General features: G+C 39.8%; 1 protein-coding gene across 1 annotated transcript; it reads right to left on the bottom strand.

The window, feature by feature from the left end:
- Window positions 1-2,581: 2,581 nt before the first annotated feature.
- LOC118339537 (interleukin-10 receptor subunit beta-like) lies at window positions 2,582-9,796 on the bottom strand. The gene is made up of 7 exons (XM_035677226.1): window positions 9,524-9,796; window positions 8,914-9,037; window positions 7,289-7,467; window positions 6,113-6,267; window positions 4,980-5,130; window positions 3,836-3,981; window positions 2,582-3,634 (listed from the first exon to the last, which is right to left on the bottom strand). Exons 1-7 carry the CDS (start codon window positions 9,579-9,581, stop codon window positions 3,452-3,454), a joined length of 996 nt encoding a protein of 331 aa, XP_035533119.1. The 5' UTR covers window positions 9,582-9,796; the 3' UTR covers window positions 2,582-3,451.
- Window positions 9,797-10,329: the final 533 nt, after the last annotated feature.

Below are 10,329 nucleotides of genomic sequence, written 5' to 3'. Positions count from 1 at the left end.
TGCTTGTTCTTCTTTGGACTGTGATGGATGAGATCCTTGGGGGGTGGGGTATTTGAAGTTCGTGTTGTATGTTCATGTCTGTATAACTTACTCAAAATGTCAATAAATATATGTTTAAAAAAAAAAAAATACAACAATAATATCAATTTTATTAGTTGATTTATATTCTGAGTTAATCTGAATCTGCAGTGACCGAAGTTATCAAATAAATGTAGAGTATAAAGTATAAAGTAGAAGAAAATGGAAATACTCAAATAAAGTACAAGTATGCCAACCTCAATTGCACTTAAGTACTTTGTTACATTGCACCGCTAAAGAGTTAGTTTAAAGTATTTGTCTTCAACATGAAATCATGTTACTAAAAAAAAAGTCAACGGTAAAGTGAAAAAAAAAATGTCCCTCTCATTTTTTCATTTCTCCAGATCACTACTTGCCCTTTCAGAATGAGTTGGCCTCTTTGTGACTCTAAATGGTTAAATAGTTAATAGTTCCCTGTGTTTTTATTACATAGGTACTGTAGTTATTCTTTCCGGAGGGTCGCCGGTTCAAGTCCCACGGACCACAGTATGGATGCCATAAGTCCACAAGCCCTACGTGTGTATGAAAATATAAAAAAGAGTGAAAAGAAGAATTTCTCCAATAGGGGATTAATACAAATTAATACATTTATCTGGTAGGTTGATGGCATACAATTAAAAGAATACATACAACAGCACATAAGCACATATAAAACCACATAAGCATAAACAATAATAACATGTCATAACCATGTGACACATAAAAGACATTACAGGAAAACATACAAAAGCCACATAAGCACAGACAGTAAAACAATTACAGAAGCACTACTCCAGATTATGGCAGCACATTTGATTGTCCAGTAACCACTGATGGTTTCATAACTCCTTCTGGAAACACACATAGACAACCCTAACACTGTCATGTCATTCAGTACTAATGAACTGTTGTATCCCCAACGCCTTATAGTGTTTTAACCACAGACACACACGTTCTTCTTTGTTAACCGTCTATGATCGAGAGCAAGGCATTACTTTTATTTTGAAAGCACAGCAATCGTTGTTCCGGTCTTGTGTCTGCAGCTTGATGCCAGGAGAGCCAGAGTGTTGGAGACAGAGAGTTGCGTCAAACGTATTCACTCTGTAGGGCCAGTTTTTTGTTTTTTAATCAAATAAAGGCAGACCATTCCCAAACAGTCCCATACTCTGGAGGGCAGATCAGATTTACAGTTGGTAATATTCTTAGAATATATCAAAATGTAACAATTCAAGTTCATCAGACTGTTGAAAAGGAAGATATTTAACCACCTAGGGTGTGAAATGAGTATTGAAGCGTATTTTGTTCTGTACAGGATGTGGCTCACAGTTAATATTCACTGTAAGTATAACCTTAGCTTTGCATGCATGTCAGTTGTGTCTTTATCAGTATTGATAAGTAGTGATCACATTGATGAAGGTTAGGTTAAAATAGAAAGAGAACAATTTTGTGTGAATGAAACGTTTATTGTTTACAGACTTTTATAGATGACTGAAAATTCAGTATGTACTGAATGTTCTCTCTCTCTATATATATAGAGAGAGATAGATATATATACATATACTTTACGCTTTGGTATTATATATAGAGAATATGTATACATATATATGTGTGTGTGTGTGTGTGTGTGTGTGTGTGCATTTTGGTTCACAATAAACATGTTTCCAGATGTTGACTTTTCATTTAGTTAATACAATAAGAAACAATAATTTCCCATAGAAATATTCATCTTATTACATACATGTACTGTATAACATGCTTACTGTATATACATAGCTCTAAAATACTTGTACACACGTACCTGTGTGTACAGTGAATGAAGAGAAACAAAATTAAAATTCAGAGCTCATCAGACTACCACAGCTCTACAGTCCTCCTCTTACATGCTCCCAGTGTTTAGAGCTGTCAGCGTCTCCTCGGTCCCCAGGTACTGAAAGAAAAGGTCTGACAGAGTGGATGTCCCCCTCTGTCTCCAGCACTCTGGTTTGAGACACTGACTGCACAGTTGTAGCGCCCCCTGCAGGCCGACACTGGGCATGCCCTCTGATGTGTTAGTTCATTTTAATTTTGTAACTATAATAGAGATATATCTCAAATGCTAATCCTTGTTCAATGTGTTTTAAAATAATCATTGTTATGTTGGTCTAAGGCACTTATTCTATAGTTATCTTATAGAGATTAGCACAACTGTATACAAAGGTGGACTCTCAGGGTTGTATTTACCACTTCCTTGGCCCACTCTTTCCATTTTTAAACCCCCTTGAGACAATTTGGGACATTTACATATTTTCATGATCGATCTACTCTCTGTCAGCATACGTTGTGAGTTCAGGACTTACTTCTTCTTACTACTACTACTTCTTTTAATCGGACAACAAATACAAGCCTTGGAGTTTTAATTTAAGTTTTGAAGACATTCTCTAATAAATAATTTTCATGTCATGGTTCTTTTGGTTAAAAGTACATACAATAAATAAACATATTCATTCACTTGTGTAATGTCAGAATCAAACCCAACACAGGCACACATGTTCAAATAATGACTTTATTGAAGTTTAACTGAGTACAACATTATTGTGTAAACCTTAGACATTGCGTTGGCTTATTGTGTTTCTCACAAACACGCTTTCACTTCTCATTCTAAGAAAACCTTCATATTGCCAAAAAGAGGCAAATAAAATCTGCGTGCTTCACAAAATGTGCCCACTAGATGGCAGATTATGCAGGTTTTTTAAGTCCACATCCACAATACAGACACAAGCACGGTAAATGGTGGATGGTGATCCTATAGCACCATGGCAGCATAAATACTTTAGTGTGTGGGCAGCTCCAATGGGCGTGCCATACTCCTTCACTCAAGCACAGTATGTGGCAATACTGTGAGCAACATTAGGACTGTATAGCACAACAACAACAACCTGTAGGACTCCTGTACCTACACGTCTCTGCTGTACAGTCCCTTCACAGTAACACCTGCTCCGAGGGAATAAAATGGGACTGCTGCAGGATTTGTTGAATCAAAATGGCAAATAGACTGTACATGTATAGAGCCTTTCTAGTCTTCTGACCAATCAAAGCGCTTTTACGCTACATGCCACATTCACCCATTCACACAGTGATGGCAAACGCTCATCACAAACAGAAAGTGATTCACTCACACACATTCACACACCGCATCAGGAGCAATCTGGGGTTCAGTATCTTCGACATGCAGCAGGAGGAGCCGAGGATCGAACCGCCAACCTTCTGATTGGTGGACAACCCGCTCTACGTCCCGAGCAGCAGCCACCCCCAAAACTCTGAAGTCAAGCAAGAATCGATTATTTCACTGTCAGTGTCTTTTAAAATCGGCTCTTCTTCACTGCCTCTGTGCTTTTAAGCCGTTGCCTCCTCTGTCCTATGTCTCCCCTGCTGTGATATCAGGTTGTTTGCTGCAGCTGGTCCCTGCTGCCTTCAGGGGGCGCCCTTCCTCCACAGTGCTGTCGTCTGCAATGATGCTGACCGGGTCGTAGATCTCCTCAGGTGGTTGGGAGTTCCACATGGCTATGTAAGTGGATGAGTTGGGGGGCGCCAGCAGGTACTGAGGGACAGGGGAGGCAAATTAACTCATTAACACCTGGCTAAAGCCCCCAAAAGGAGGGGAAACACTGTAAGGGCATGAATACACACATGCATACGGTTGGAATCAGTGCAGCACAACTTGACAGGGTTGAAGGTGAATCATTGCAAACAAACAAACTTGTACACACAAATCCACGCAGATACATATAAACATACACACCTCTTTAAAGTGCTGAGGCAGCGAATCTTTCGGGCAGAGAAAGTGGGATATATTTTTCCGATAGACCACTGCGACCACCACCAGAGTCACCACCACTACCATGACGACAAACGTCACCACGGCCGCCACCCACGGAACCTGTTCTCCTGCAACACAGTCAGACCAAGAACAGCAATCAGTATGTCTCTCATTTTAATGTGCTGCTTGTTGTCTCGCCGGGGAGGCATTCTGATTTGAATCAGTCACTGCTAGTTAAAAGATCAGTGTTAAGCCACTGTCAGTGAAAGTCTACACCTCCGGCAGGGAAGTTTCACACCTTTAAATGATTGAATGAGACACTTGTTTTTGCAAATAGCAGAGCAGACCCTTATCTCCTCGCTGTATGCTAACCAGCGTGCTGTACGTGGCATTGCTCCACTTACCTAAACACCTCGGCCTTTGCACTAACCACAAATACAAACCGGGTGTTGGGTGGTGCTGATTTTCTGAGTAAAGTCACTGCAGCGCCAAGTGTTGCTCAAAAGAACAAAAAAGAAACACAAAGTCGTTTCCTTAAGTGTAAGGGAGGGAGGACGCGAGTGAACGAGCAGAAACAACAGGTTCTTTAGAGCAGGTTCTGAGTTTAGATTCAGGTGAGACTGCTATCAGCACCTACAGTAGTATAATGCAGGTAATACTGTTATGTTATGTTAGAAGTATGAGAGGATTCAGACTAGCCAATAAAGCATGCTAACATGTCGAATTTCAGCAGGTATAATGTTTACTATGGTCCCCATCTTAGGTTAGCATGTCAGTTTTTATCAATAACAGTTTGAACTGATGATGGTGCAAAAGAGAAAGACAGAGGATCACCAAAGCTATTGCATCTGACCCTGAGGGGGACTTGTCTGAACCACATTTAATGGCAGTCCACCCGGTAGTTCACCTCATGGTAGCAAGAAAAGTCTGGGGAACACCGATGTCCTAAGTTTGGCTAAAAATATATTCACGTCAGTCTTATTTTGTAATGATAAGAATATGGTGGATGTCATTGAGCTACCACAACAAGCAGATCAACTCGTGAGAGTCACAGGTGGATTCAGGGATTAACGAAAGTCAACCACTGTTTTACAAATCAATACAAATAAATAGCAAAGGAGCTTACTGTTGGTGGTGCTCTCGCAGACCGGTGTGCTGGCCTCGCCGGGGCTGGAGCTCCTCTGGGTGTAGATTTGTACTTGGACGCAGTACTTGGTCCAGACTTCCACGTCACTCAGAACCACCCGGTTTTGCTGTAGGTTGGTCAAGCTTTTGACCTGTAGGAAGCAACAGAGAAGTGGTCAGATGTGTTGGTCTGGTTTACCCACAATGACATGCAGCAGGTAAAGGACACCATGAGACAGACCACAGATAACTGGTGATCGCCAACCATAAAACAGGTACGCATCTGGCAGCTTTTGGATTTGAAGCAGCTTGTTAAATCAAAGACAGGTATAGAAACTCCCAGCATGAGGTTGTTTTATAATGAATGAATCTCAGCAATGGTTTCATCTGTACTCAAAGCACATAGCCTTAAAATACATCTTAACATGGTCAGTACAAACTGACAGCATTATATTAAGGCATTAAAAGAAACTGCCTTTCTGTGGTGACGGTTTTAAGCAGATATCAAAAGTGTATTTATGTCCAGATTTTCAAAACAATACACAAAGGGCTAAAAATGGCCAAAAGAAATATGTCAAATAATTCACCTTTTATACGTACAGCACAAATAAGAAGAGCTTTCGGGGAACAGTAGAGCAAAGACGGCTGCATATGCAGTCAGTCTACAAAATAATGCTTTTCAAACTGCACCAGCTAATGCTATACCCGACTTTCACTACTGATTCCTATAGTTTCTCCAATACTTTGCTTTAATAAATATAAACAATATTTTTACAAAACTATTTACATTCAACAAAAAAATGTGATCCATACTAGCAGTGGGGCGTCGGACAGTCAGTCTCATCACTATGGTGATTGGTCTTCACAAATGTATCACCATGAAATCAAGTACAGATATTCCCCAGAGGAATTATTCTAATACGTTTTGGTGATCTATTTTAGAGCAGTAATCTTTATGAAATGAAAATCCTTTTTTTTATATTTGCTGAAACTTTCACAACATCCTGAACATTGTTTCATAGATTTTCTGTCTCATGTACTACTGTCAGGATAGAGTCAAAGTTCAGGCAAATATGACAAAAAGTTTATTTTCATAAAAGTTATCCACTGCAGCTTTAAACCAACGCGTCCCACCTTTCCCTCCTGGCCGTCCTTCCAGTAGGTGATGTTGTAGGTGGCGTAATTGTAAACATTCCTGAGTGTTGAGACAGTGAACACTGGATCTTTAATGCTGACTTCGATCATAGCCCCGTTGGAGAAGAGAGAGACATTGGGTGAGCCGATGGTGGCTGAGGAAGAGAGCGAGAGAAGAGTGTGAAGACTGAGGTGCCCTTCAAGAGCTAACAAAGTTAAAGACTTGTGGCAAAAACAAAATCCATCAGAGACACAACAGGTGAAAAAAAAAGTGTTGCTTATTTACATTAAGACAATTCTTTTGTATTGCAAATTTTCTGAATTCTATCTGTTGTCTATCTGATGTATCTGCCAATATATCCTTCTAAATGTTATATACTGGACCTTTAAATATGCAAACAATGTATAAGCTTATCAACTATGCACTAGTTTGTATACATTTGTAGAACATAAATGTGATAATTGAACAGAGCTAAGTTAATAATTCTTGTTTCATTTTTTTCGATTTGCCATGTTTTTAGGAATAAAATGTTATATAAATCAGGCTATGAATGATATTTGAACAAAAAATCTTTGTAAAAAACCTTAAGAATATAGACAGGAATGAAACTGGAAGGTTTGGTGTGTGTGAGTGCTGCTGAAGTGCAGATGTCTGGCCAAGGGTGTGAAAAAAAACTCATATTGAGAAAACGACCTTTAGGGCTATGTGATGTAAAGTCCCATACAGACACTGCAGGTGAATAGGGGAAATAATGGCTATAACCACAAAACTTCCCCAGTTTATTACTTACATTTAGACAATTATCTTTTGTATTACAATTTTTTGAAATATAATGTTGAAATATGCAAATGAGGCATTACCTAATGTTAACTTTTGGTGAATTTTAGGGCAATTTAACGTGAACGGACAACGTATAGAAAGACTTTAATATGTATTTAGGGGTGATTTCTTTCCATTAGTCTGAAAGAAGACCGTCCACAATCTCAAACTTATCTAGCGCATTAAAAACAATGTTTTTGCCCTTAGTATCTAATTTATCTAATAATTTATTACAAGATATGATTATCAGAGAAGATCGCCTATATTTGCTTAGAAAACAATCTTATAATAAAGAATTATCACACATGCAGTGTTTTGAAGTGAAAGGCCATGAAACACAGGGAGTTTCCACTCACTATACTTGTCCAAGGTTATCGGGTGACTTTCCACCCAATCGGAGCTCTCTGCCCCCAAGTGCGCCCGGACTCTGCCGAAATACTTTCCATACTGACTGATGGATTTGCTGAGGGCGGTGATGTCACATTCACAGTAGGAGATGTTCACACATGCTGTTACGTACCCTAAGGCTGTGGATCTGTGGACAAAACACAGTACTGGTATTACAGATCTGCCATCTCACTTTCAGTTTCAGGTGTACATCATACACATACAAAATGAATGGCAGTGCGACTGTGGTCCTGACAGCGAGACAGTGTGTGTTTGTGAAAGTGTTACTGTCTGTAAATTCTTTTGAGTCAAAAGGTAGTAGTGTGGCATGCTGTAAAAAAAACCTTATATATAAATATGCCTAAAAGCCCCCTGACCCTAACACTTTTCTTACCACTTCATACTTTATTTTATAATTAAGAAACTTTCCGCTTTCAGCAGATGAATGTGAAAACACCCTTCCAGTGTCAAACTCTGCACAGACATTCAAACATCACACTGTAGGAACAAGACGAAAAGCATCCTTTAGTGGAGGGGGACTTAGTATTAATATTAAATACTACAGAATAAATAAAATCACCAAAACGGTAAATACCATAAGTCATAACCTTAACGGTAAACGTAAATGCAGAACTATGAGCTCATAGTTCTCACATTGTATCAAAAGTGTAATGTGTGTTTCATTATCATGAGTCAGTCGTAGTTCCCAGAAGAGAAGATACTTCTGTACAACACCACTCATAGTGTTAATAAGAGGAAAGTATCACTGGTCACAGTTTTCTCTGGGGAGTGTTACGGGGGGAGAGGGGCTCTACAGCTACAGTTTGTTTATCTTTGCGAGTTTGGCAGTTAGTTAAATTAAGCGTCTGATAAAAATCTGGCTGTTACACACAACCCTTCACCCCAAAGACACAAAGACTTTGCCAACCCTGAAGCCTCTCTAATCACATTTTCAATTGCAACCACACTGCCAGTCATACAGACTGCTTTGCCTGTAAGCGGTGTGATTGCAGCGCTTCAGAGAAACAGGAGTGAGTGATGGAGCATATATAGACAACTACTCATGCAAAACAGCATTTAACCAGCCTGGAGCTACTGTGTTTTCATCAGAAGAGGGAAATCTGCAAGTCATGGTAGACCGACTGAAACTTGATTTTGCTTTTAGTTGTGTAAATATCCACTGTAGCTTCTCACTGTCACTGTTGTATGCAGCTCTCCTAATTCAGATTAACTTAATAGTGAAAGAAGATGAACCCTAACCCTGACCCTCACCCTTGTGCCAATGAGTTGTCGGTTCATTTTGGTAACAGATTTATCTTTTAAGTCATTTTTTAAACCTAAAATGACCAAAATTCTCAAGTTGCAGCTATTTAAATGTGAATATCTGCTGGTTTCTTAGTCCTATATGACAGCAAACAGGGTTTTAAACTGCAGATTGTACAGAACAAAGTCTCTCATATTAGAAATAATTCAGCTGCAGCCTTAAAGTAAACAGACCTCGATAGCTGTGCAGCCAGTAACACAGCTGGACAAAGGAGCAAGTGTTTGCTAAACCAGAGAGGGTTTAGTGGTGCTGAGATTAGTGTTGACTCACCTGTACTCAGTGGTGTAGACCAGGCCGCTGGCTGGCCCCTCAGGTGGGTCCCACCTCAGCACCAGGTTCATGTTGTAGGAGGTCAAGCGGACATTTGTGGGTTGGCTGAGGACTCCTGACACCACTGCACGGTCCAGATCCAAATGAAACGGGACACAAAGGTACACTCAGGGTTGGAGGGGACATTTTCACATGATAAAAAAAAGCAACTGGAGGTTTTCCATTGAGTGGACATGTGGTGCGGTGTGTTCACTGTCCGTCCACCTTCAGTACATTACAGACAGAACTCTACCCGCTGATTTATGTGAATTATTTGATTTTACAAAACTTAAAGCAGGTGGTCTGTGTGGTGCATGTTTTACCATCTTTTTATAGGCTAAATATTTCCACTCAAGCCATAAAACAGTTTCTAATTCAGTGAAAATTCAGATTAACAGCAACATATCCTTCAATTATTACTAAAATACGACCTAAATACTGTTATACTTTTCTCTGTAGTCGTCCTTGTGTGTGGTAACACAGTTCCTCTTAAAGTCCACATACAGTAACAACCGGCCACTTCAGTTCAATGATTAACAGACAGACAGGCAGACCGACAGACAGATCTCACCTCTGGGTCCACATAGTGTTGAGAACGTCAGGATAAAGGCACAGAGAGTAGCTGACATGTTATCCCAAAGGCTCTTCTGTCAAGTGTATGCTATATTCCAGCTCTGTAGTGTGTGTGTGTGTGTGTGTGTGTGTAGATCTGTTTCGTTTATAATAGTTTTGTATTTCCTGGTAGCTCTCGGTAACAAGAGGCGGGGAAGTCCGCGGAAACGAAACTCTTTCCTACTCAGAAACGTCTGGTGCTTCAAGGAACCAGCCTATCAGTGACAGCTGTAGCTCAGTGGCGTTTACTGCGAGTCTGTCGGCTTTCTGAGTAACCGGTGGTGCGCACAGTATGTGCGGCAGTGGCGCACTGAGGCTGGCTGAGGGGGCAGGTGCGAACACAAAAATAAAAAAGGGCACCAAATGATGCATTTATTGTGAAACACTTCCACCTATCATGTTCTGTACATGATATACAGGACACTTTTTTGTTGTCACCACCCACACATTTTTTTTTGCACTGAGCACTTTTAGCCTCCTTAAAGCTGCAGTAGTCATTTTCAAAAAAACATTTTTTGTCATATTTGCTGAAACGTTCACTATATCCCGACAGTAGTACAGATAATTACACAGTGTTCATATCCAATGCCTTCACAGTATGGTCCGGGTCAAATTTGACCTGGTCCAAGAAAGTCCTATAAAAAGTGTTTATACCATATTTTGAACTACAGATCTATTTAGAATATGTAAATAGCCTATCTTACATTAATAAATTCATTATTAATCCTTAATTTATGATTTTAGATAGCATGAGAGTGTATTTTT

This window comes from Morone saxatilis, unplaced genomic scaffold (genome assembly GCF_004916995.1).
Source record: "Morone saxatilis isolate NCDOM2014 unplaced genomic scaffold, NCSU_SB_2.0 Contig5, whole genome shotgun sequence".
NCBI lineage: Eukaryota > Metazoa > Chordata > Actinopteri > Moronidae > Morone > Morone saxatilis.
Note: the sequence above shows the minus strand (reverse complement) of the source record. Positions and strands in the feature narration are given on the sequence as shown.